General features: G+C 43.5%; 3 protein-coding genes across 3 annotated transcripts; all 3 read right to left on the minus strand.

Annotated features, from left to right (window-relative positions):
- Window positions 1–1412: 1412 nt before the first annotated feature.
- Window positions 1413–6293, minus strand: c15h3orf52 (chromosome 15 C3orf52 homolog). The gene is made up of 7 exons (XM_079731702.1): window positions 5943–6293; window positions 4805–4852; window positions 4076–4150; window positions 3657–3789; window positions 3093–3244; window positions 2824–2894; window positions 1413–2569 (listed from the first exon to the last, which is right to left on the minus strand). The coding sequence occupies exons 1-7, from the start codon at window positions 6012–6014 to the stop codon at window positions 2383–2385; spliced, it is 738 nt and encodes a 245-aa protein (XP_079587828.1). The 5' UTR covers window positions 6015–6293; the 3' UTR covers window positions 1413–2382.
- A 519-nt stretch (window positions 6294–6812) lies between these two features.
- LOC307073973 (capZ-interacting protein) lies at window positions 6813–21015 on the minus strand. The gene is made up of 6 exons (XM_079733945.1): window positions 20909–21015; window positions 12245–12328; window positions 11323–11397; window positions 11156–11227; window positions 9121–9345; window positions 6813–7644 (listed from the first exon to the last, which is right to left on the minus strand). The coding sequence occupies exons 1-6, from the start codon at window positions 20912–20914 to the stop codon at window positions 7234–7236; spliced, it is 873 nt and encodes a 290-aa protein (XP_079590071.1). The 5' UTR covers window positions 20915–21015; the 3' UTR covers window positions 6813–7233.
- Window positions 21016–24566: 3551 nt separating this feature from the next.
- Window positions 24567–27068, minus strand: mlnr (motilin receptor; the record flags this gene model as incomplete). The annotated part of the gene is made up of 2 exons (XM_079732421.1): window positions 24567–24877; window positions 26297–27068. 2 exons carry the CDS (start codon window positions 27066–27068, stop codon window positions 24567–24569), a joined length of 1083 nt encoding a protein of 360 aa, XP_079588547.1.
- Window positions 27069–27739: the final 671 nt, after the last annotated feature.

Genomic DNA, 27739 nt, shown 5'->3' on the forward strand with positions numbered 1-27739 from the left:
GCCAGAAAAGCTGGAGAGACTGATAGATGTAGACCCTAATATATTTGTAATATTGGCATTGGCTAAACGCCCAATGCCAATGGAGAGTGGCAACGCCCCCTTTATACGCAATAATTACTGCAGGAAGGCCATAACCAGTGGGAAACAGTGAAAAAAATGTCAGAAACGTTGCTAATGGTCACAATAAATAACACTAATAACACTAAATAACAACATCAAAAACATCAATGGGAAACAATACAATGGAAACTGCGATAGAATGCACAAAACACAACTATTATTTTCAATAATAACAAGCCATTATACTACAGTATTTATAATATATGTATTTTGTATTACCTATACCTAATTATTGCAGGTGGTACGCGTACCACCTGCAGTACCTGGACGCACCACCAGTGGTACTCGCAGCTCGCACCACTTGCATTACGTCCTGCACGTACCACCAATTGTATGGGTACCACAGGTTGCGTCTGGATGAACAAGTGGTTCCAAGTTATCTTTCAACCACCCTAAACACAGCTGCTCCAAGCTTCCCTACTAACAGTTTTGTTAGTTTTTTCATCCTTGTTCGTTTTGAAGGAGATAAAGATAAGACAATATTTTTGAGTAGGCCTACTGAAAATTACATAATCTAATTGGTCTAAAAAATATATAATAAATATGTTATGTCAGTAGCTTATTTGGCTTGGTGCTAGCTAAAGCCCAATAGGTCCAGGCTACAGCCTTAATGCCTTCGAGGGTTTCTTGCAGTGGCGTAAATATCTACGGTGCAACTGGTGCACTGCACCGGGGCCCAGACGCCGTCAGGGGCCGATGGAGGAAGAAAAAAAAAAAGACCTTAATTAATTAATTAAATTATACGAAACCCTCTCTGTAGTAAGCAGGACAACACCCATTTGGCCTGTCGAAGTTGACGTGGTCTGTCCGGTAGGCTGTGTGGATTGGATACTCAAAAATTCAGTTAGTTTGTTGGGAGTACTAAAAGACCGTGGGCTCTCTGGCATTCACTGTTCGTTGTGCCCACCTGCATGCCCTGATATACGGCCTTGGTCGCTCCCACTGGTCGACACCAGATGGCGGCATTCTTCATCCCTTTAAATTAGCCTTAACCAAATACATTAAAACGGCCCCAACAAATTAGAAACCAGCCGCAAACATGCCCACACTGCTGTCTTGTTAAAGGAACTGCAAGCACTGGAAGCCATATTTAGTTTGTCAGGCATTGGTTTCTGTAAGAATGTACAATGCACAAGAAGAAGACACTTATGTGAGCTCATAGTATTGGTTCTAAAATGCACGATAATGTGATAGAGACAATAAAATGGCTGTATTTAAAAAAGATACAATATTTTGCATTTGTTTCTCTTCTCTTGCAAGAAAATATAAACCATTCAACACAACGCTTTCTTGTATAAAACATTTAATATAAAATATTAGGCCTCATTGCATTTACCAATGTTACATTTATCAATGTACATTTATCAGGCACTAGCTGGGTTCGAAATCGTTCTCTATTCACTCACTCACTACTCCCTATATAGTATTTATGATATAGTGAACTATGAAAGGAACGGACAAACAAGAATTCGGACACTATGCTAAACATTTCTAAATGTCATTTGCGTCAGTGAATGACGTTTAGGGTATTTTATTGTCCACTATATAGTGAATTAAATAAAAACCACTGAGAATTCGAACACTACTACAAAATGGCGAACACCTTATATATTGCATTATATCCGTGATAGGGAACAATTTCGAACCCAGCTACTTTCATCCAAAGTAACGTCCAGTGTATTCAGATTCTTGTCATTAAGGTACAGGTAGAACACCTTGCTCAAGGATGCCTACAGGAGGATTGTGGACATTTGGGATCAAAACCAGAAACTTTGGTTGACAGTCAAACATAAACATTCAATCTGGTCATGAACATGATGCAAAACCACAATTCGCCTGTATTGTACTTGACGTCCAATTCATTGGCTACAATCAGGTGAATGAAATCAAAGGGCTACTAGGCCCAGCCTTGCCACCATTTGTATGGATGCACATGGTTTAGTGGTTACATAATTTATAGAAGTTGCAATCTAGTGAGGCAGTCGGCCCCAATTAGAGGAAATCTTGGATTACAGAACCCTGTAGTGTGGGGGGGGGGGGGGGGGGGGGGAGTGTTGGGGAGAGAAGAGAGAGAGCGAGAGAGAGAGAGGCTCCTCTTCCTTAGAGTTGAAGGCACCCACAGTAACATAACAAAGCAGAGTGATGTCATGACCTTCACAATTTCACGAGAGGCTGTTGGCTGCTGATCTACCGGGTCACTTCTGACCCGACACACAGACACACTCACAGTCTCGTTGGTGTTCATGGGGACCCTGGAAGACCTCAGTTCATCTGGAGGCTGCTGGGCTGTATATACAGGGCCCCGGGGGGGTTGATGTCCTCGTCGTAGAGGGACTGGCGCAGGACGTTGTAGACGAGCTGGCGGCTCAGCGTGAAGTTCCTCAGCCGCTCCTGGTCCTCGCGAGGCAGCAGGAAGCTCAGTCCGAACACAGCCTCCGTCGAGCTGTTCCTATTGGTGGACAGGAAGAGAGGGTGTCATACGCATGCACCTAGACACACACACAGACGGAGACACGCACAACGACACAGACGCACACAAAGACAGTGCCCCACAATGACATACACCTACAAACAACCACACACACACAAACACAAAAACAGACACACCGAAAAAGACATAGACCTCCACACACACAACACACAGAGACAAACACTTTAAGGCCAGATACAGAATCTGGCTCTGATGAGCTGTGAGACAATAACCTGATGTCGTAGATTTCAGCGTTAGAGAAGTATCGACCGAGAGCGGGGGAGTCGCTGTAGAGGCCATAGAGCTGTGGCAAACACAAAAACACTGTTAGGCTGTGAAACCAGGTTAACAGGTTTAACAATTCAACTGCTTCAAACAAACCAATAGTGTTTTGTTGACAGTTTGAAATCAATCTACACAGATATAAATGTCTTTATACATTAGTCACACCAAAGTGTGACTGATATTCATGCTAACTGTTTGTTATACAGTTAGGCCACACCTTCTTTTGAAGTTGCGAGGCCAGGGCTTGACGCTGAATGGAGGAGGTGAGGAGCTCCTCCACCTGATTGGTTAGCCAAAGGGTTCCATTGAAGGCTCGAGGAATCTTATAGGATGAACGGTCAAATGTCTCGTCCGGATCCTTACGCAAGACTGAGAAGACACAAATCAAGTTTCAAAACCCAAAACCTTCACTCTCGTACAAAATTCATCAGACGTTCTTATTCAAAATGCATTAGTTATTTCAGATATAGGTCTATGGAGTGTGTGAATATTGATGTTTAAACCAGTTTATTACAGAGGTGTGTTAGCGCAGCTTTAGGAGAAGTTGATACCTCCTGTATGTGCACTGATTTCCAAATGCGTTGATTCCCCAATTTCACAATCCAGGTGTGCACCCTCAATCAGCCCCTGAGTTTCATCAGTATGACTGAGGCATCTTGCTCTAGCATGGCTACAGGTATCCTCACAGACATTGGGGTTTGACCCCAGAACCATGCGGCCAGGAGTCAAACACCTTCTCCTACTCCCTTGACTCTATAGAAGCTATCAACAGAGCAACTACCTGAGCACAGGACTATAGAGATGAAGATTACAGCGGCGATGAAGACGAGGAGGAAGAGGATGATCATCCACACTCTACACTTCCAGAAGACCTTTGCTTTGAGCGCTGTCGTCAGCCGCTCCACCTCGCAAACCTACGTCACAACACAACATTCAGACGTACTGCCACCTAACCAACCGTTCATTACTACGGCACTAGAATATAAATAGGGGTTGTCGCATTCAATGAAAAAAATAAAATTCAGTCTTCATAAAAATAAAATAACCCAACATGACTATTTGTTACACGAATGAAGAAGAATGGGGTAATATTTGATAACTACGATTTTGGGTAACTTCCAAGACGCCAAACATGCAAAATGCTTGCCCTGATATTAATAGCAGGCCACTTAATACTTGAAGCAACAAGTCTGTACGGACCACTTTCTTCTTGCGGCGCTCGTTCGAGACATCCGGTGTGACCTCAATGGAGGCGTCTCCATTGCTCTCAGGATACTTAGGAAGGGGAAAAAAAAAAACAGGTAATTTCCCCGCACTCGCGTCACATGACTCCCCCCCCCACACCTGACCCTCCTTGTTACGGTTAAAGACAGAGCAACATGGTTTCAGAGGAACTGCGGGCTGAGGTCTGACCTCACTCTGTTCCACGAGGGAGTGCAGTGTTGCCAAGACCTTGTGATATTGTCTGGGTCACTGACCAGAACATAACAACTTCTCTAAAGATTCTTCTACAGTTGTCTGTAGATTGTCTCCAACACATTAGAAAATAAAGAGTGTGTTCTTTGGTGTTCACATGAAAAAAACGGATTTAGAGAAAGGGGGTTCAACAAGATAAGTGATTATAAGAGGTATCGCCTCAAGAGGAAGAGTCATCGTACTAAAATGTGTAATAGATCCTTACATACACTACAGCTTACTGCTCTGTTCAGCTCTTCCCTTGGACTCCTACATGTCTTTACTAAACTTAAAACAAAATGAATGCCTTCAATTCCTCCAGTCTCCTTTAAAGGGAAAAGTGAACATTCCGCATTCAAAATAATAACAACACACAACGTGACAGGGATTGTCCTGCAATAACACCAATGTTTACATTTTTTTAACAAAATGAGGGGGAATATGTTACACTAGTATGACGCATGAGCAGCTTACCTGGGAGAGCATTGGACTCTTCTCGGCAGGGGTCGATCCATTTGGAACCTACATAGGGAAAGAAAAATACGGCATTAAAATTACGCCTCATTCCAACTCCATATCCTAACACTGATTACTTTAAATAAGTTTATGCGTGTAATCATCTTTTTTTTTTCTATCACTATGAACAAAGTAGGAAGACAAGAAAATATGCGCAACATGTTTATTTCACTTCTTTGTGTGAGGTACCGACCCCTTATAAGTAATGTAGAGAAATAAACAAGCAAACTTGACTTTTGGGTCAAGCGCACTCATTTTTTAGAGGCCGTGCATTTGACCCCTCCAATCAAAAAGTTTAAACGTTACTATGACGTTATATAGACGCAACAATTTCTCCGACAGGTGGGGGTCTTTTTCTAACCCTTTTTTTAATCCCAAAAACACACATGCACAATTCCCCAAACGAAAGAAACAGGAGGACAGAAGAGTAAAATGTCTATATGTGTGTTGACAGCATTGCTGCAGATTAATCCATTGGGCTATATTTTGTATTGTAACCTGGTGGCTGAATTTTGTCATTTTTCCTTTACTAATTAAAGTCATTTCCAGCATTAACTGAAATTATGGAGCTCAAATATTGCTTAGGGAGAACCAGGGCCCTCATACGCGCCAGTTAAATTATCCCACATTCAATGTTCAAACCAAACCTCTGCCACTGGAATACGAAATATTACTTAAAGCGGCAAAACAACCAATACAAGGTAAGATCGGACACATCATACCAAATTAATCCACTAAAGCGTGGCCGGAGTAAACACCACGGGGGCATGGAGTATACGAATAAATATACAAGGTCTTTATAGTCTGCAAGCCAAACTAAACTATGAGCCCATACTGTCGGACCAAGGGTAAATATACGTCTCTATTCTGCAGGCCAAACTAAACTATGAGTCCAAACTGTCGGACAGAGGGCAAATATAAATATACAAGGTCTAGTCTGCAAGCCAAACTAAACTATGAGTCCATACTGTCGGACCGAGGGTTAAACAGCCTATTCAGCGCAGTGCACCCAAACACGCGTGTGGAGCGGCACACCGCTCGACTCATGGTGTGACACCGCTCGATAGAACTTGTAGATGAGGACAATTGAACCCACCTGCTCACTGGCGGACACATGATCTGCTCCATCGCCATTGCTCCTATTCGTCCCTAAGGACTGCAGTTCCATGTCTATGCTTCGGGCAATACGCTGGTTGAATTATAGTTGTGTTACATAAACCCGGAACTCCCCGAGAAAGTTGGCTATTCCTGTTGCCCAAGTCACCGATATAAGTTCCCAGAAGTATCAGGGTATTGTTAGAGCTTTAAGGTAAATGGCTGTTGCTCTGCTCCTCGCGTCGATCAGATGTTCCGTTTCTAATTCCTGCCTCTGACACTGTTTTAGTAGTAAAGTTGTAAAGGTAACAGAGCACTCCTCTCACACACACTTCAGATCCGCCAGGTGAATTCCTTTAAGTTTCGCTGGCTACGTCAAAGGCGTTGTCTCTCCAGTGGAGGAGGGTGGGGTGAGGAGATGTCAATCGGGGAGGAATAGAAAAGGTCACACTTTGCATCTAAACTAAATTTAGTGTTGTTATGATGACTATATAAACCCTTTATCTATTCAACCTGCCGTTATTTGGACGGTTCAACACAAATAAGCAAAACGCTATGTTCTTATTTGCGTGTGTATGTGTGTGTGTGTGTGTGTGTGTGCGTGCGCGCATTCATTTCCCTTGCAAATGAATGTCATCCTCATGTAGCAATACCCTCTTACCGACAGTACAAGAAATCATTTCAACGAACTTCACATACTCATTGTGCTAATTTTACAGGAAAAGCGAGAAGTTGCGATGTTTTTTTCATTTCTGTTTTATATGGCTCCGATCACACACATGTATAAATCTTTGATATTGGAGAAAATTGTCAACTTTTATTAAATTACTTTAAATGGTTATAAACAATAATTTTTTTTATCAATTCTGGTGTTCAAGACTTAAATAGGTATAATAATGTCTGGTTCGAGTAAAGTCTAAATGTGTTGTATCATAACTCGTCGAAAAAGAACCGACGTTTCTCGGAAATGTTCGATACGACTGACGGGATTCCGTGTAATTTCCCACGATTGTATTCCCAAAAAACTAGTTCCCAACAAGACCGGTAGATGGAGACAAAGGCAATAAGAGTTTAATCTCAGGGCAAATTCATCAAAACCTAATGCTTTCAAGCACACACTTAAACCAATATTTTAGTTTTTCAACAAATAGTTTTGCCTGATGATACTCGATGCTCTTTGAATATTGTAATCTGTAGTTCTGTCATCTGTGTACTGATCTCGGAACTATCGAATAACTTATTAACCCTGATGTATTTTCTGTTCCTTTGCTGCATGGAAACAGCTATGCAGTCTAGGCCGTCTCCCGTTCCTCCTCTTGCAATGCATTCTTGGTAGTAATTTCCTCCTTGCCCGCAGCACTGCAAATGCCAACAGAGGCAGTGGGTCGCCGTTCATCCTCCAAAGCATCCGAACCCCCCAGGGTTGCCAGATCTGCCTCACGACCTTCAGCGTTTTCAGCCGTGTCTTCATCACCAACTGTCTGTGCGTGGTTCTCCTCCCTGCGTTCTGATTGGTTCAGAGGAGTGGTAGGGTCCTGTGACATGCGTTTCAACGCCTCCCCCCCCGCGTCCTGCTCCGGTCCAGGGCTGGCCGGCTCCGGTGGCCATGGAGTCAGGCCGTTCCCGCCCGCCCCCTCCTCTCCCAGGGACTGGCGGTGGCGTCTGGTGGGCGGGCGCCTCTTGACGGACAGGCGTGCACGTGTCTGTGTGAACCAGAAGGAAAATTATAATTATTATTATAACTTCATCAAAAATGGTCCCTAACTACATACTGACAACTTTCAAGATATCAAATGGCTGGTTAGTGAACACTAAGTTTGTAGTTTATATATTTGTGTAAATATTCACACGTCTACAAACACAAAACGTTTATGTTACTTGGCAACAAGAGCACTGGATAATTTTAAATTGTATTTGCTACTTAATAAAGGACGTAACTACGTCAGTGTAAACTTTTTGCATATCTTACGTTGAATTTATAGTCAACGTGCATTACTGTGTACGTTGCAAAATATATATTATTGGTAATAGCATTGGTTTCCATTCTTTATATATGTTGTCGCAAACATGCCAAAACAAGGCTGTCAGAATAACATAAGAAACTAATTTAAACTCAACCCTGAATTGTTGTCATTTTTCTGGTGGGCCACAGGGAACAGTGAGTAATGGTCAGTGTCCAGTGATGGTTCTGTGGAGCAGAACGAGGCTACCTGCCTGTAGGCTAACAAGGCTAACAGGATTATTGATCGATCTCCCAACACCCATTTTAGCGCCTTTAGCGCTCGGTAGAGTGGCTGCCTCTTCCTCTGCCCGATAATCTTCAGCTATTCAGAGAGGCAGGGCCCCCCCGCTGGGCCACACGTGTCCCTGGACACGGCGGCGTGTGATGTCACCAGGGCCGGCGCTCGGCATGGGCGACCTAGGCGATCGCCTAGGGCGGCAAATGCGTTGGGGGTGCCCTCTGGTGGCGCCCTTAATTAGTCAATTAAAATATACGAAACAAACGGAGAAAGGGAGGGGGCACGGGAGCAATCGCTAGGGCGCCCCGAAACCGTCACCGTAGCAACCCCCATGGTGTGACAACTCCACTGCTCCACTTCCTGTGGGTTGTTCTTGCTCACAGCCTGAGTACAGCCAACAGCAAACACTGCTCGAGAAACTATAGCGGGTTGATTTCTAGGAAGTGGGGGCAGGGTGTTGCAGCAGTGGTTAGGCTGTTTGACGTCCAGCTGAAAGGTACTGGGTTCTGCCCGCTTGTCTGCAGTCAACCTAGGTATCTCCTTCCCTGCTCCTTATTGGCATATATTGACGTATCTGAACTCACTGTGATTCGCTTTTGCGGAAGGACTAAATAGTAATAGTAAATCCAGGCACAGGATATTGTGGCGTGGTATAATGCTATGTCATTGAACAGATCTATCAAATCATCAAGATGTTCAATTCACTTCAGAATACTTTGAAACTATGTCATCCTTGGGTCTTTATATCTTATCAATGTTTTTTTGGAGACGGTGGTCTAAATATATCACTCTGAGACACATCATTTGTTGTTTTTTCCACAGGGATCTTAAGCCCTTTGAAACTGTGATGAAGGGCTTTACAAAAGGAAAGTGAGTCGACTCGGCCTCTGGACCTGTTTCAACCCGTCTGCTAGCCTGGAGGCTTAGCCGAGGTCCTACCTTGTTGAAGCTGGGGAGAGGGGTCCCCTCGGGCGGGGACTCGAAGCAAACCGCCTCCTCCTCCTCGCTGGACTGGCGGATATGTGGCGATAGGGGTGTGCTGTGGGGGGTACTGGGGGAACAGGGGACTGGGGCAGGGGACGAGGGGGCGCAGGCCGTCCGGAGCTTAACCTCGGGGGTCTGCGGTAAGGGAAACAGAGAGCTGGGGGACAGGGCGAGGTTGGCCTGGATGGAGAAGGAGAGATGGTACAGTTGTCATACAGAGAGACAGAGAACTGACTGTGAGAATATTCTGGAAACTTGACTTTGATCCATCGACTTAGAGTTGGAACTTAATTTATGACTGATGGGAAACTTGTTCCCAGCTCACAGCAGAAAGTATTGGACAGTAATATAAATACAGTTTGAGTTTAAATTAAAATTAAAGTAAATCAGACCAAAACATATATGTAGGCCTATACAATGTTACTTGTTTCTATGTAACTATAAAACCATAAATTAGCCGATAGCTATGTATGTAGGGACATTTATTTTAATCATAGGTCTACCATTATTTAACTGATTGATTTTTTCTGGAAATATAGTCCAAATGTGTTTTGCAAAAACTAAGGTTTTTGTAAAACCTTTTTGAAGAAAGTAAAATATCTAAATCAACACGAGCTGAATCTATTTTAAAAGCTATGCGCATTAAACCGTTTAGTCTGCGTCACAGAGATTATTGCCGCTCCTGAACGCTGGTTACCCACATACAAACCCCCTATGGCCCTCACAGCTACTTTGACAACACACAGTCCCTCTCTACCGAGCAACACCTTATCAAATTTCCTTTGCCAATCTCATGGCAAAGTTTCATAATCGGCCCCCCTCCTACCTGCACTGGGGAGAAGAAGAAGAGTGAAAAACGGCAGCCTTTCTGTCCCATGGCTGCCCGCTGAACGACTGGTTAAATAAAGCTTGGTGAGAGCTACCATCCCTCCAGGGGATCAGCGGGTCCTGATCCCATTAAACCCGTCATTCTGAGCAGATTGTCCCGCTATCAGGGAAGAACCCCGCCCCCTAGCACAGCGCAGTCCACAGTGCAGACACTATTACACCAGCAGATGACAGCAGGGTCGCTAAAGCCGCCTCTCTGTGTTTGTTTTGAAGCGATTTTTATTAAAGTTTTGTATACTCTGTTTGAATGGCTATGTTGATGTGATTGTAAGACATTATACGATTATAATGATTATAATTGTAATTATAATTGAGGTAGCTTGGTTTTTGTGTTTTAATTAAATGTAGAAATGCACATTTTTGTCAGTAGTTTGAACTTTGAAGAAACATTACCTTATGCTCAGCATCTGAGATATGATAAAAAGAGGGTGTTAATTTTTAAACGTTTTTCATACATGTTAATGCAAGGCTAATGTTTTGGAACTACCATTTTCCCACGGTCATCCAATCAATTCTGTTTATCTGAAAGCAGGTACGGTTGGTTCCTATGGCAAACAGGTAAAAGTTTGCTTTAGGTTTAAATGTTTACTTTAAAGGGTTAGAGACATTTTGGAACACCATTAGGTTAAGAGACGGTATCTACACGAAGATGTAAATGCCCTGGCCCGGATACAGTAGTGGGGGGAGTTGACCTGTAGTGCGGGTTAGCTCAGAGGTAGACTCCGCTGTGTGTGTGTGTGTGTGTGTGTGTGTGTGTGTGTGCGTGTGTGTGTGTGTGTGTGTGGTTGCCATTGGACCATTGAAGGTATACCGTCATTTTGCTCCATTAACATAATGGAATTAATAAAAGCACTTATATCCTGTCGGGCGATAATAAAATCTTATATCTATCCAAATTTGTTATTGTGGCCATGAAAATAATGATACTGTTTTTGTTTTTTTTACAACTCATTCTAAATTCGAAACAATTTTCTCAGACTTTATTTTTTAACATATTCATGTTGTTTACTCAGACATAAGGGTTATTAGAGGGTGACATGGATACACTGCAACACTCCCAATCACCCTGATCAAGCAATCAAACCCTGATTGCCTCACTCACCTGCAGTTTTTCAATGATTGAGTTGTTTTTTATCTTCACTTTAAAAGGTTTCGGCAACAGAATCACAGGTTTCTGCATAAACACAAGGAACAGAGAGTGTCTTGATTTATACTGTATTGTAATATATCATAGTATAGTTTGGGGTCATGTTATTTAACCCAACATACCTGGGACTCCCCCTCTTTCTCATCTCTCGGGCTGCTCAGCTTCAGAGCGCATGGTAGTTTCCTTAGATGAATCCTCTTTAACACATCAAGGAAATAGTTAACGCTATAACACATCAAGGCAGAAATTAAACACTATAACTCAATGAGGCAGTAGTTAAACACTATAACTCAACGAGGCAGTAGTTAAACACTATTACACAACAAGGCAGTAGTTAACACTATTACACAACAAGGCAGTAGTTAAACACTGTAACTCAACGAGGCAGTAGTTAAACACTATTACACAACAAGGCAGTAGTTAACACTATTACACAACAAGGCAGTAGTTAAACACTATTACACAACGAGGCAGTAGTTAAACACTATAACTCAACAAGGCAGTAGTTATCCTCCCTACCACACAACTAGGAAATTGTTACAAATTCAACAACATAACCAGGAAGTAGTTACACACTCTATAACACAACCAGGAAGTAGTTATACACTAACACTACAAGGAGGTAGTTACAAACTCTATAACACAACCAGGAAGTAGATACCACAATCTATAACACAATCAGGAGTTAGCATACTCTATAAAATAACCAGGTGGCACACTCTATAAGACAACCAGGAATTAGTCCAACAGTATAACACAACCAGAAAGTAGTTAGACACTTTAACACTACCAGGAGATAGTTACCACAATCTATAACGCAACCAGAAGATATAGTACTATATAACACAACCAGAAACCAAACTCTAGAACCGCACTTTATAACCAAAATCAAAAACTACCGGAATATAATATAAGTAATACTTATTTAGAATGTGCAACAAATTAGTCTCATCAACTTGCATTAAGTATTATAGGACATTAGATTCTCTAAATGCTTTGATATAACAACACATTGGTCATCGGAGGAATAATGGAGGAGCGTACTTCCTCGTTGGAGGTCGGTGATGCTATGGTATGACCTCGGAACCTTCCCGCCAGCTCCGCCACAGACTTGAATGGAGAACCTTCCTGTAAAACAGAAATGAATGTTTCACTAGAATTTAAAAACTCTTGTTTGTTTTAAAACTCCTACTCCCAATAAAGCCTTTCTTCTATCCTCTATTCAAGTCTCTGTTCCCCTACCGTTTTTTATGTTCTAGACTCTTCTCTAGTCTCTGTTCCACTATAGTTTCTTCTGTTCTAGACTCTGTTCTAGTCTCTGTTTTACTATAGTCACTTCTGTTCTAGACTCTGTGCTAGTCTTTGTTCAACTATAGTTTATTCTGTTCCTAACTCTGTTCTAGACTCTTTTACTGTAGTTTCTGTTCGACTATAGTCTCCATAGTATCGTTCTACATCTCTGTTCTGTTTGAACCTAAATCCAGCATGCAACAACTACAATTCCCATGAGTCTTCACGCTATAACATAATTCAGGATTTACGCATTTGACAATGTACTGCATTGTTTGAAGGAGTCATCATAAAGACTCAACCCTGGCCTTAACCCTCATCCTAATTCAACCGCTCTCTAGTACCACCACAAATACGTTCATGTTTTTAAACCACAAAAGTGAAAGTCTTTCACTTCCCTATCTCGCCTGGAAATGGAGTGTGGGATTGTGAAATATACCCAACATGGTAATGTGGAGAGCACAGACATCTGGGGAACTGTCGCCGCCCCACAAAAAAACACAAAGAAGATGAAGATATGGTACCGGATGTCCTCCACCCCCAATGCTAACACAGCTGCTAACCGTCCGAACCCGGGGAGAGGTGGCGTGTCCTTATCACTGTTATCACCCCCTGACCCCTCACTCTCCCCTCTTGTTCCCAGGAACACCTCCCTCCTCTCCTCCCTACGACCGCTATCCCTGCTTCTTTTTTTCCTTTTATTCTACCTCCTCCCAACTTCTCTATCCTTCCTCTCTCCTTTCCTTTCCTGCTCTTCCCTGTCCTACCATCTCCACTCTTCTCCTCTCTCCACCTCGTCCCTCTCCTCCTCCCCACCTCTTCTCTTTTGCCACCCCTCATCACACCCCTCCTCTCTACCATCCTCGTTCCTCCTGCCATCTGTCCTCTCCTCCGGTATCTTTTCTCTTCCCTTCTCTTCTCCTCACTCCTCTCCTCTTTTCCTCTTACTCACCTCCTTCCCCCTCCTTTCCTCCATCCCATCTCTCCTCTCCATCGTCTTCTCTCACCAATTCCCCCCTCCCCTCCCCCTCCCATCTCCTCCCTCCTCCCATCTCTCCTCTCACTACCTTTCTCCTCCATCCTCTCATTCCTCCTCTCCTCTCCTCTCCTCCCACCTCCTCCCTCCTCTCCTATGACCATTAGCTCACTCGCCATCTCAGCACCAGAGCTGATAGCAAGCCTGTTTCCGAAGGGTCTGGTTGGGTTTTAGACTTTCCCACAGTCTGTGAACACAGACAGACTGTAGAAATGTCTATCGTTTGACCAAGATATACAGTAAGAGAATATTTCTATATCTTGGATTATGAACATATAATTTGATTTTTTGAAGTCCTGCTGCTGCTGCTGCAGGACTTCATCTCCAGAGCATGGGAACCACCGCACTCCACAGATATTACCACCAAACTCAAGGCATTCCACATTTTAATCACAGACCCCCCTCCCCCCCCCCCCAACACTGCCATGATGACCTCAACCCCTCTCTCTCGCCTCCACCCTAAAGTATGACAACATTCAACAGCTCCAACATTTCTGGAGTTCTGCTCCAAACATGTTTTACTGCAAACGCCCTCTTTGCTGCTGGCTCTCTCTCTCTGTCTCTGACTCTCCCTCTCGCTCTCTTTCTCTCTCTCTCTCCGTCTCTCTCTCTCTCTGTCGCTCTCTTTCTCTCTCTCCACCACTGAGATCAAATGACGTGTAGCATGTGCACTGTAGTATACAGCCTGCACATAGCAAATACGGTGTTTGTGGGTGGAGTATTTCTATGTATTTATTATTTGTATGATTTAAGTAGCTCCAGGGTGTAAAGACGTCCACATATGTCCTTGTAGACATGGAAAGATGTGAGAACAAACAATGTTTCAGAAGCATATCTCCTCCGATCTACTATGGTGAATTCGCCCGAGGGACCACCCAGCCGTTATTTGCTGAAGCGTCTAATTGTTTAACGCTTTCCTGTTCCCTTGAAACCAGGGCAGGCTGGACAGGGGCCCTGGACCTGAGCCTATGGAGGAAGCTCTTTCTGGTCAGGAATCAACTCTCACAAACTGGAGGTCAGCGAAACATAAACCTGCTTCCTTTTCTCCCGATGACTAAGGACTGTGTGCCACACACACAAACATACACACACATACGCATGCACACGCACGTGTACACAAACACACATGCACACAAAACCCCTGCTTGCCAATTATTAAGTGTAGAGCAATCATTATTTGGTTTAAAACTTAAAGGTCATGTATATTTGGAGACAGAATGTAAGGAAGTGTGAGCAACAATGCTTTCGTTCACATAACCTTCGAACAGACTCAAAAAGAATGGACCTACATAGTGAAACTAGAATTGATGGAAATGGCTCTTTCAATGAAAGCACAACTTGGGCCTTTGGGTATATTTAAGACGGTGAAGATGGTGCAATCTAGTAACACTGTTTATTACTATAGGACGTTAACAGATGATATAGCATGGGAAAATGTTTGTTTTGTTCTGTTGTAAATCTTAGTGCGGCTCACTATAAGATCTAATAAAATAAAATGGATTAAGATGAATGTTAAGATGGGATGTGATGAGATAAAATAAGATTGAATAAGTAGAGATGAGATGAGATGAGACAGGATAAGTAAAGACAACATGAGATAACAGCAGTATACGGGACAGCTTTCCCAAAACAGGCACCAGGGCTCGATGCATCTCTACAGAGTCCCACAGCAGATGTTTTGAGTGAAACCAGGCCTGGGTACCAGTTATGTTCGTGAAAGACACGACTGGGACCCCAGGGGTGTGTGAGGGGGTGGGGGTGGATTCCAGGGCAGGGAGGGGAGAGGCAGGGCTCTATTTCTGGGGCTACAGGCCTGGGAACCGGCCTGGAGGCAGACAGAGGGACCTCCTGGGTGCTCCTCTACTCAAGCATTCACCCTGGAGCTAAAGAGAGACAACCAGATCTACACACAGCCAACCAGGGACTGACATCCTCCTTGGTTTAGCCTGAAGAACATCTGGGGCTGTCTGCACCAGCGACTGAGAACCAGGAAGATGGCTCCTATGTAAACATGTGAAGTATACACAATACAGTACACATGCTTTACATGTGTAGCATACACTCATGCATATACATATACAGTATGTGCTGTACATGCACATATTGTTAATGTGCAGTAGGTGAATTACAAATGCTACAAATCAATTGTGGGTAAAAGTGTGCTAAACAGTAAATGTGAAGTATTGGTGATAAACATATCAATATTGTGTAAAATTCTTCATGGTTATTAAATGATCATAAAACACAACTCAATAAATTCCAGGAACCTCTCAACGACTGGCTGGCTGGCTTGGAATGGCTTGGTCCCTAACCCGCTTCTATGCTAAGCTTTTAGGCAATAGTTGTGCGTCAAGTCACAAGCACCTGATATCATAATTACAAATCCTGCTCTTGTTGTTGGGAGGAGACGTTGTGATTCCAATACCGTGGTTCCAACCAGAGTGATGTTTTTGTTGTTGTCAGCCTCTCTTGGAAGTCACTCAGTCAGGTCAAATGTATTACATTTATTAGATGAATGTGTGTATATAATTGTTCCATATGTCTCTGTTAATAGAGGCTGTGTACAGATGTAAAAAGATGTCAACAGCTCTGATCAATATACAGTGGGTAAACAGTACATGTACTAGTGATTCACAGGGGTATAACATACAGAGGATTACACTCAAATGGTCATTTGTCTTTTCCATGAAACAATAAAACTATGGTTAAATATAAATATTTAACTGAGGCCCTGCAGCATGGACAGAAAGTGGTTTATGTACATTCACATTCAGGGGCACTTTAACAGGCATGGAATTAAAGCAAAACATAGTCAAAAGAATAACCACCACTGCTGTAGATGTTGCTCTTGTGTAGTTAGTAATTTTAGAGTGTCTTTGTCCCGGCCTCATATCAACCTATTAGCACATGACACCACTGGGGATCAAATGGGCAGCTGGAGGAGGAGCACCAGGCTGTGTAATCTATCACAGAGCTGTTGAACGTGATGTTGACCTCACACCCTCCGACACGTCTTTGAGAAATGACCGGTAACCGCCTGTTACAGCTTCACCACGAGCGCTAGCACCGCAGTTGTTTGGTTAAAGACGCAGTGAGCTAGTGCCTTGGTCAGACAACACTAGCTTACCATGTTGGTTAGCGGTGGCTATGGTCCGATAGTGCATGGTGTCGTGCACTAGTGCTAGGGTTAGCTAGTGCTGTTATAGTCAGTGCTGTAACAAGCCCTGCAGTGATCTATGTTTTAAGAAAGTAGACATTGTGTATACATTTATATAATTGTATATACGATATTTTTCAAGTATATATTTTTTTACACAGCAATACAAATGAAAGATAGGAACAAATGAATGAATAAAATAAAATAAACATTGAATAAGATATTGATAATCTCAGCATATTGCTCTGGTTGTGTGGCCCTTCATTTAGTGGAGCTAGCCATAAGAAGTCCCACAAGAGCTCTGGGGATATGGTCACTAAGCCAGGAGCTCCAGGGGGCTAGGCTACAGGGGGTTCACCTCAGGGTTGGACCCTGAGGGTAGGCTATGGAGTGAGGCCCTGGGGGTGAATAAAGGGGGTGGGCTACAGGTGCTAGGCTCTATGCTGCACTTGTTTGAAACCCTCACACGGCGTCTTCAGGAAACCATGATGTGATGTTTTTGATTGAAGTTAATCCGAAAATCAAATTTTCCACTTGCTTCCCTGGCATTCTGTCTGGGGAGAACTGAGTGTGTGTGTGTGTGTGTGTGAGTGTTTATTTGGTGTGTGTATGAGTGTATGTGTTGGAGCGTCTGTGCGTGTGTTTATTTGGTGGGTGGAGTACTCTCTTTAGGATCCAATAAAACAGATCATTTGTGAGTCTCGGCTACGATTCGCTGCGTCATGTTTGGAGTCTTAAAATAATTTAATAAAGAAAATGTTCAACAAACGAAAATATCAAAGACTGGAATGTACTGACCATTCACTGACCACAACTTTTTGCAGGCTTTTAACAACATCATTAACAACACACTTGGATCAGAAACACTACTCAGAATTTTTTTTACTTTAATTTAGGAGGAAGATTATTAAGTAATTAAATGTATAAAAAAAAAGGGTAGGCAACTTCGAGAAACCAGCGAGAGATGCAGTTGCCTCTATGGCCCCGATCAGGTTTGGGAAAGTAAAATACAATCTTAACATAACCCACACCACAGGATAATCTGTTAGAAAAATCATGAGAACAATCAAACAGATCATTTGATATAAAGATAATTAAAACAAATATGACGAATGAAATATAAAAAAACGAAATAAATTGCCTACCCTAGCTTTAAAATTGTTGCTTAATAGTATTTTAATATGAAAAATATGTCTACCGTGGCGCTTGAAGCACTTGAGGTGTGCATTTCTTAGACAATACCCTGGCAGTCTCAGCAAGACATTTTGAGTAGATTATTAAAAAAGGTTTAATGGAGAACTAAATATCATTTGACATACATTTTGAGAGTTTGAGATATGAAAATGTTGGAAAGGTTTTTAGTATTTTGGCCACCTGAAATCATGTTCAACAGTTAGCTTTGGGTTCTGTTTAGTAAAACCTATTACCTATTGATCCACCTATTGATCGGACTGTGAGTTACAGAAGAGCCTCGGGTCTCGCGTCAAAGGGCAAAGGTGAGTTTCAGTAAGAATGTAACTTCAGCAGACCTGTTTTAAAGTCACCTTCTAATGTTTAAAGTTCTCCATGTTGACCCCCTAACAACAACCTTAGCAGCCAGACAGAATAGTTGTTCACTTCTTCAAGAAAACATGGCATGAGAACATGACGTGAGTTCGGAGCAAACTAGAACATTCACATACTGGTACGCGGAGACTTGTATAAACGTAGGATTTTACACTTTATATTTCATAAATGTTCTTATTTTAGTAACAGTGACCAAATTGCAAAGATTGCTCCCTTTAAAATGTGTGTATTCTGTACTCAATGTTTAGGAGCGGTTGTACACATCGCTCAAAACAGCAGCCAATACAACACGTTCAGACAACAATGTTTGTCTTAAGATCACAACACCCTGTCTATCTCCGTGTCCCACACACTCTCCCCCTGTCCAGTTCACACTTTATCTCTCTGTCCCACAGGCTCTCTATCGGCCTGTACCGGGCACTATCCCTCACAGGAAGCAGCATTTGACGTGGCACGACTTTCATCTCTGGAAGCAGGACGACGCGGCTGGAAGGCAGCAGATAAACCCAACATGCAGTAGAACAGCCACAGAGTGATCAACCTAACAAGGACTATTTACTATTTAGTGGTTTGAGCAGATGCTTTTACTGTAAAAGACTTACAGTGAAATGGTTTTGATAAATGCCATTTATGAGCAGATAGGGATTAGGGGGCATCTTGCTCACTGTGGACATTGTGGTTTGAAAACAGAACCTTTCGGCTGGGACTCAAACAGCCCAAACACAAGAAACTATCCTGCCCAAACGAACCAACCGTAGAGACCGTAGAGAACGCTGAGAGGGCTTAGTGTCCGGCCTCATGGCTTGTGTGGGCAAGAGACATTAACTTGAAACCATTCAACCCAATGCTAATGAGCCACTTTAGCCTGTATGACAGTACAGGTAGGTCACCTATACAGTAAGCCTACAGGAGCCTACCTGAAAGGTGCATTACTTAGTGATTAGTGCCTAATGCACCGTTCAGGTAGGTTATAGAACAATGCGGGGAACTCGATCACAAGATGTATGTTGCATTTCTGAGGTTGCAATCTGAAATGGTCACTGCACTTTCCCCCCCTTTACTGTAGGCCTACACCAGGTTATATTCCAACACCTATGACAGCAATAGTAACGATGTGTGGCAGGCCGAGAGCAGGAAAACAACAGGTCATTACTACGCAGTGGTGTCAGAGTTTCCTAGCCGTGCATTACATAATCAATCAATCTGTATACCATATGGCTCAGACTTTTGCCACCCTCTGCTTCCACTATATGGTTTTACAAAGCGGTTTTATTGAAATGTGTCTAACCATGGACACACCCTCTCTCTCTCGCTCTCTGCCCCTCTCTCTCTCTCTCTCTCTCTCTCTTGCTCTCTCTATATATACATGTTATGTATATCTATATTTCTCTCTCTCTCTCTTTGCCATGTCTCACTCTCTCTCTCTCTCTCTCACACACACACACACACACACGCACGCACGCACGCACGCACGCACGCACGCACGCACGCACGCACGCACGCACGCACGCACACACACACACACACACACACACACACACACACACACACACACACACACACACACACACACACACACACAATAGACAAACCTGTCTACAAGGTGCCCAGGCTGAACCGATTGTCTGCCGGTTCTTGGGTTTCTATTAACACACAGACATAAACACATATGTGCTCAAATAGTTTGAGTTTGGGCCCTTCTCTGAAACAGGGATGCATGTGTAATAAGGTCCACCACTGCTTATGTATAACCTCATAATACGCGCCTTGGCTCACTTCAAAATAAAGTCACGGAAAAATTGACATTCCTCCTCCTTCTCTCCCCACGTGACACACGAGTGGCTGGAGACTCGTTTGAAAGTTACAGGGTGAAGTATGTTCTGCAACTCTAACCTCGAGTCATGCAGAAACACACACATGTCTCGAATCAGCACATTGGTTTTGGCTGTCAAAGATTTACCCTTCACTTAAGTCGATATCAAGTTGATCAACAGTCTCTGACTGTTTTCTACTCTCTGTCTTATCTTTCCCTCTTTCTGCCTATTATTTCCTATGCTTTTAAATGCTTAAATGTAACCTCTTATTGATCTTTTCTTTCTCTTTTGCTCTGGTAATTTGTATTTTTATATCATGACGTTTGAGTGGTGACTCGGCATGGCCTACCTGCGATATGCAACTAAAATGAATTAATATTAATATACCTATTATTATAATTATTATTTTGATTACTGTAAATAAAAATAATTTTTCAAAGCAAGGCTGCATCCTTTCACCTTCCCTTTAAACGACTATCCACGATGTAAACTAAAGGGTTTGATTGATGGTGTGTGTGTGTGTGTGTGGAGCGGTTCGGATGACAGATGGGCCGTCATTTAAATTTCCTCTCACTCGCACTGAAGTGCAACGATGACAGCAGACATAAACCACCCGCTGCCCATCAATTACAATAACAGCTCATAGCAGAACCATTCTGTGATGTGCTCCGCCTTGTGTGACCAGTGGTAACTCCATTGTTTGTTGACATATGTTGCTAGCAGCCAGCCACTAACATGGTGCATTGTTTCAGCTGTAAATAAACGTAGAAAAGCGCAAAGGAAACACTTAAGGATCGTTGTAAGACTTTTAAGGAATACAACAACAGGTAGACAAGGCTACATACCTCCATCCTGGGGAGACGAAGTGGTTATGGTGATTCTTTTGGAAGGAGTTCAACTTGGAGTTAAAGTCCCTGCTCTGAGCCAGACGGAGTGGTAGGTTAAGACGGGGGGCTGGTCTGTTTGGATGTTTGGAGCCAAACGGCTCCAAGACTGCTTGGAGGAGTGGAGAACCGCGTCGCCGCGCAGCATGCCGCGGGGACGCGCGCTGAAAGTTTCAACTCGGAGAAAGTCCCACGCGACTCCTCAGAGCCTCTTCTTTTGACATGACGTTAATTGCAGCTGTAATTGATTAATTAATCAATTAGGACTGCAGTTAATTATAATAATTATTGTTTGCTTTTAAATCATTAAAGTGCTTATTCATTGAGTAAAGCAACCATTAAAACCAAACCTACATAACGTGAACTTTATTAGCTGTAAAATAAATAGGTCATTTTATTTTGTAACATAATCACAAAGCAAAAGCAGAACTCAAAAAGTTTTTATATTTTCATTAGATAACAATAGAAGAGGCATTGACCTCTCTAGAAAACCTTTCACAGGGTTACTCAATTTTGAAAAGAAACAATTAAACGTAAAATAGTATGTACGTGTAATGTGCTATAAATAATAAATAAATAAAGAAGGCGTATGTATTTTGAACGTGCTCAACGTTAAAATTTGGCTCTCCCTTCTGGTGAAAATAAATCCAACACACTCATTTTCAGGCATTAAACATGCAGAACCTGCAAAATATGTTGTCTCGTCTCACAACACCAATTAAAACAAAAATAAATATTACGTTTAAATGTTGTCTTTATCTTACAGCATATGCTACTTCACTCAAGACAGTTGGCCTATGTAGATTAGGTCTAATGACTTACGACTTGAATGCACTTCAAAAAAGAAAGGGAACGCAAACGAATGCTGCCCTACTGAAGTCCATATTATGTTAAAGGTTAAGATTTATTTAATTGCTTAGTAACTTAATATTTATATGTATTGTCTGTCACTCCTATTAAAATGAAATATACATAAAATGTAACGTCACATACAAATATTACAACTTACCCAACCAAACTATCTATAGGCTTACATGCACACATTCATCTTGCATTGACTATTCATTTATATAAGGATGGATTCAAAGAAACAGAGATATAAAACATAGCAAAAGGGACTCAACAGGGCTGATGTTTTCGCCGGGGTAGCAGGGCCGTATCTGTAGGGGCTCTGGGGAGGCACATATCCCCGCAAACAAATGATTGGCCACCCTGAGTGACTTTAGTTATTTTTTTATGCTGTGACACTCTAGGCCACCCCATCTTAATTCATCTGGACTGCTGGGTATGCATCATTTCCCCATTTGAATGAACCTATTGCGGATTTTAAGAAACATACAGAGAATGCACTGCATAAATATACACCAATCAACAATAAAAACAAAACAATTGTGCATAAATTTTCAATCAAAAGAAAACCAGTGTAACCTGCATAAAATATCAAATAGCCTGCAAAGCGAGAGAGGTCAGGGAGTTTTTGATATTGGTGACTGATCGGTGAGTTTGGTTTATTGATAGTGTTTGTGCTTGACTAAGAGCCGCAGAAGAAGGGTTTGTACATGTCACTGTGCCGGATGCTGAAAAGCGTCAAGAGAACAGAAGATTTGATGTCAGACTTCATTGCACGGTCTACTAGTTTGTTTATCCAATCCTAGCTTCACAACAGGAGACACAGCGATGTGCCGACGCTAGAGGCAGGGTGAGTCGTGCTGTGTCCCAGCCTCCATTCCGACGGTGTAACATATGGGAGGACAACACGCAAGTGACACGATCGGGAGATGAAGACTCATCTGCGATTCACCCACTTGGATGAAGACAATCAAATGTTAGGTTTGGCACAAGACAGTACAAAAATTGCTCTTTTGCGTATTTAAAGATGCTGTAGGTAAGAGTTGAGAGTTGTAGAGAGAGCTCTCTCCCTCCCTACATTTCATTGCCCTTTCATTACACGTCATTGGGATGTGTTGCATTCACAAACCTGTGATTGACATGCAAGATGGATCCCCAAGCTAATCAGGGAAGAGATGTCCTGATTGGTTAGAAATTAGCCGGGAATGTTCTAAAATCAATCTCATACAGAGTGAGGCGAGGTCCACCCGAAGCGGATATTCTCACAGCGCGTCATGGACAGCCAATAGATAGCTAGGCCTTTTCAAACTAATTATCCTCAAATGACTGCTCTTGAATCTTACCTACAGCACCTTTAAACTGGGGAAAACATTAAGAGGGCCTTGTTCAGGTGAGGAGAATGGTCTCTTGTAGCAGAGAATGTAATAACGTCCATGCAGAGCCGTCCCGCTTGGCATAGGCAATCTCTCCTGATGTCCCTGAAATGTGCTTAGTGCCACAATTACTTTGAATATATGGTGATGCAGAGACGCGTCCTGCAGGGATCAAGGCAGGTAATGTAATATTGGCGTCCGATTAGATCCATGGGCAAGCACGTATGCACCCAAACAACCGCAGGGCTCAGGTGGTCCTGGAATCAGACCTGCATAGACACAGAGTTTACCTTGTGTTCATTCAAATCTGTTTTGCCTAATGGGAGTTATCTGGAGAGATGGGGGGAACCCACAATGAAACACACATAATATGCACAAATGTGTACACACACATATAGGCTACAATAGCCTCACGAAAAACAAACACGCTCATGCACACACTAGCGACACACACACACACACACACACACACACACACACACACACACACACACACACACACACACACACACACAGACACACACAAACCCCAAATTGTAAATCCACAGCTAGAGTGTTCTAGCCGAGGCAACATAAATGAAACAGTTAATATATTTCCTCTCATATCCCTCAAGACAAATGAGAACCAAACACTTCAGCAATACAATTGATAACCACGCTACTAATTGAACACCAGAATACGATTACAGCCACACAGAAAAAGTAATCAGGCAATTTAAACAAAGCACCTTTCATTTGTGAAAGGGGCCCCGTTGTTGTAGCTATTAAAGCGTGAAGTAGGGAATATTTGGTACAACAGACACATGGGCAATTATAAATACATTCAAACCTAATGAAACGGATATATTTGCTCTAAATGAACAAAGGGAATTTCTTACTCTCAAACGATAGTAAATAATCAATTGTTAATCTTTAATCGTGAAATAGTCTCACAAAAGGCTTACTGTGGCCAGAATATAAGCTACAAACTAACATAGGAGTATTTAGAACTAGTCCATAAAGTACCAGAAGCAAATGTCCTTATTTTTTAATTTCGAAACAAACCTTTGGCAAGTAGGCCTATGTTATACAAATATTTTTTGCAGTAGGCCTACGGTTTTTGTTTTATGACTTTGCGAGTAGGCTACAAAATGCTAGTCATACTTTTCAAACACGAGTACAATTGATGACGAAGCTGAATCAATCATATATACCTATCGCTAACTACACTATGCATTAAACAATAAACACAATCAACTTTGAACTCTTTTTAGATATGTAAACCTTTGACGTTTCGGCAAGCGGAACCGCCATGCCCTTATTTGGAGAAAACGGACACCCCTCCGTTAGACTATTCTAAAACCGATGAGCGCCTTCCCACCAACAAGCAGCCGTTTCAAATGAACCGCAATCTCTTCTCAGACGCCGGTCAGCGTCTCGTGGAGGGTGGTGATGTCGTCGATGACGCTGAGCTGCGGCTGGCCGCAGAGCTCTCGACGCCGCGGGCGACGGTGGAGCAGGAAGAGTCGATGGGCGGCGGCGCGGTATTTGCGTGACATGAGGTTGTAGAGCACCGGGTTGATGGAGGCACTGAGGTAGCACAGCACCATGGACGCCACGTTGAAGTCCTGACTCAGCTTGGCGGTGTGGTAGTCGTCCACCTGGGCAAACAGGTTCCGGCCGATGTGGTAGGGCAGCCAGCATATGATGAAGGACAGCACCACCACCACTGTAGCGCACAGGAGGGGGAGAAATTACACTATTATTACACCCCAGCTCCCGTCCCTGTGGCATATTTCCCGGGATTCTGGGCCTTGGCAATGTTATTAACACGAGGCAAGAGGCGGGAAGAGGCTTAAAATGTCACCTACAACTCGATGCAAATCTGATGAATAATTAATTAGTTAATTAAAAAAGTCCTCACTGACTAGGATTCACAATGGCTTCCTGGACGACAGAATTGCCATCACAACGTTTCACGCTTGTGGGAAAAGCTTGAATTAAAGACCCCCCCCGCAGACGGGTGGCACCACACAGAATAAAAAAAAACGCGGCGGTTCCCTGGGGCTATGCACACTTCCATTAGCTCTGATTTATGATGGCTTTCGATGACAATCCAATTAGGGAGCCGACAAACATGAACAAAAAAAAGGCAGCGGGGCCCGCGACATGGACTCCGGCGGCCCCCTAATGAACAGGATTAATCGAAGCACGCCGACATGACATATTTGGACAAGACGGATTAGTGTGGTTACGGCCTTTTAAACTGTGGTTTCTGCTCGGGCTGGCGGAGCCATCCAATGATGACAATCTGCCTGTGCTGCTGCGGCCGGGAATGACATCTTCCTTCATCAGGAAGGAATCAGAGCCGTCAGACGCGAAGCGCCTTCCAAACAAGCCTGGCGTCGCTCCATCATCCCCGACTACAGAGGAACAGGACTAAACGAGGAAGCATCGTGGAAGTAGACGTCACATCTGAACCCTTCTCCGCCAACTGCCTCAAGCAGTTTACTGACGGTGGATAAAGTTGGGTTAGTTTAATTATATTATATATTATATATATATATATATATAAAATATTTTTTTTACCATGGAATAGTTACACAACATTTCTCTGGTTCCCACATGGGCTTGTTTCTATGGTGATGAACCTTGGTAGGCTATTTAAGTGGGTTGGTTAAGACACTGAGACAGTGACGTGTTCAACCAGAAGTATTTATTTTACATTTAAATTAGTTTACTTAATTAGCTTAATAGCATTGCATAAATAAGTGAATGAAGAAGTCAGGCATTAGGAATAGAGATAGGATCAAGGGTTTAATGGTTCAGGTGTTGGTTTATGAGTAGGGTTAGTAGTGTATCAATGTTTAAGGTGATAAGTGGAATTTGAAGACACTGTGTTGTGCCGTTAGTGAAGTGCGTGGGTAACCCACACTCCAAGCCGTGGCATGTGCTGTCACCGTTTTACAGCAACGCTGCTGTGCTGGCGCCGACCAGACACTATTTCTGCACGGAGCTGCACCCTTTCAGAGATGCACGTCACATGACGCTGTTGGACACGCACGCCGATGATCAATCTGGCTCTAAGGGCAGCTAACCCATACTCGGCAAACCGTGTTCCATCGTCCACAACCCCCTCTCCGCTCACCCAGGATCTTGACGGTCTGCCGGTGGACCCTCTCGCGGGCCAGGGCGCAGGGCCCCTGCATCTCCATGCGGCTCTTCCACAGCTTGCAGCCGATGGAGCCGTAGAGGAAGAGCAGGCACAGCATGGGGCAGAAGAAGTAGGTGGTGGACACCCACAGCATGATGTGCAGCTGGCCCGACACGATGGCCCAGTCCGTGTGCTTGCACTGGCCGGTGCTCAGGTCGGGGTGCGAGGCGTTGTCGTACTCCACGCCCACCAGGAGGAGCGTGGGCGCGGCCGACACCAGCGCGAAGCCCCAGAGGGCCAGGATGACGTACTGCGCCCGGCGGCGCGTCACCAGCGCCTTGGAGTGCAGCGGGAAGCTGATGGCGATGTAGCGCTCCACGCTGAGAGCCGTGATGTGCAGGATGGTGGCGTAGGTGCAGCCCTCGTTGATGTAGTGGTACAGCCGGCACACCGTCTCGCCGAACAGCCAGGGCACGTACTTCCAGAGGCGGTAGAGGTCGAAGGGCAGGCAGAGGAAGATGAGCAGGTCGGACACGGCCATGCTGGACAGGTACAGGTTGGTGGTGGTCTTCATGTCCTTGAAGCGCTGGATGATGAGGATGGTCATGGTGTTGCCCGCCACGCCCACCACGAAGATGAGGATGCAGATGACGGTGACGGGGACCAGGGTGGAGGTGGGGAACAGGGAGCCCTCGTAGTGGTGGTGGTCGGCGGGGTATTGGTCCACGCTGTCGTGGGGCTCCACCTGGGGTCTGGTCCAAGGCATGGTGCCGGAGGACTGAACCATGAGGCAACGCTCAGGTTTCCACGAGGACGCACCCGGAGACCTAGAGAAAGGTCTAGACCTAGGTCTGGAACTAGAAAACACAAAATCTAAATAAACATAAAAACTAAATATATAGACAGAGGTAGACGTTATACTCTCACAGATGGCCTCGGACCCAACCGAAAAAGATGAGTAAAACACACCAATGAATATGGATACATATGAAAACAGAGCTTAATATATACACATTTACATACGAGAATGAATAGGTACCACAAATGACAAAACCTTTTGGATAAATTGGTAACGATGACTTAAAAATATTATTGGATATTATTAGAATTGGTCATTTGCCACAGTTTTGCCCAGCCTCTCTGTTCTTATGGACCAGCACAGCCCTGTCAGTATGTCTTGTGTACCCCTTGACCAACACCAAACCACAGGTTAATCCCCTTCAACTAATATTTTACCAATATAATTAAACATGGTTATTGATATTCTATATTCCATAACCATAACTGACACTAACTTGATCAATCAGCATAATATAGAACAAATATTAATATTTGATGTTATGCAGTAGTGTATGCAGTTCTGTTGGTCTAATGAAGCAAAGTCACCCCTGGAACCTGCCACTGTACCCCTTTGCTTACCCAAGTCCCCGGTTAGGA

This window comes from Pollachius pollachius, assembly GCF_949987615.1.
Source record: "Pollachius pollachius genome assembly, chromosome: 3".
Lineage (NCBI taxonomy): Eukaryota > Metazoa > Chordata > Actinopteri > Gadiformes > Gadidae > Pollachius > Pollachius pollachius.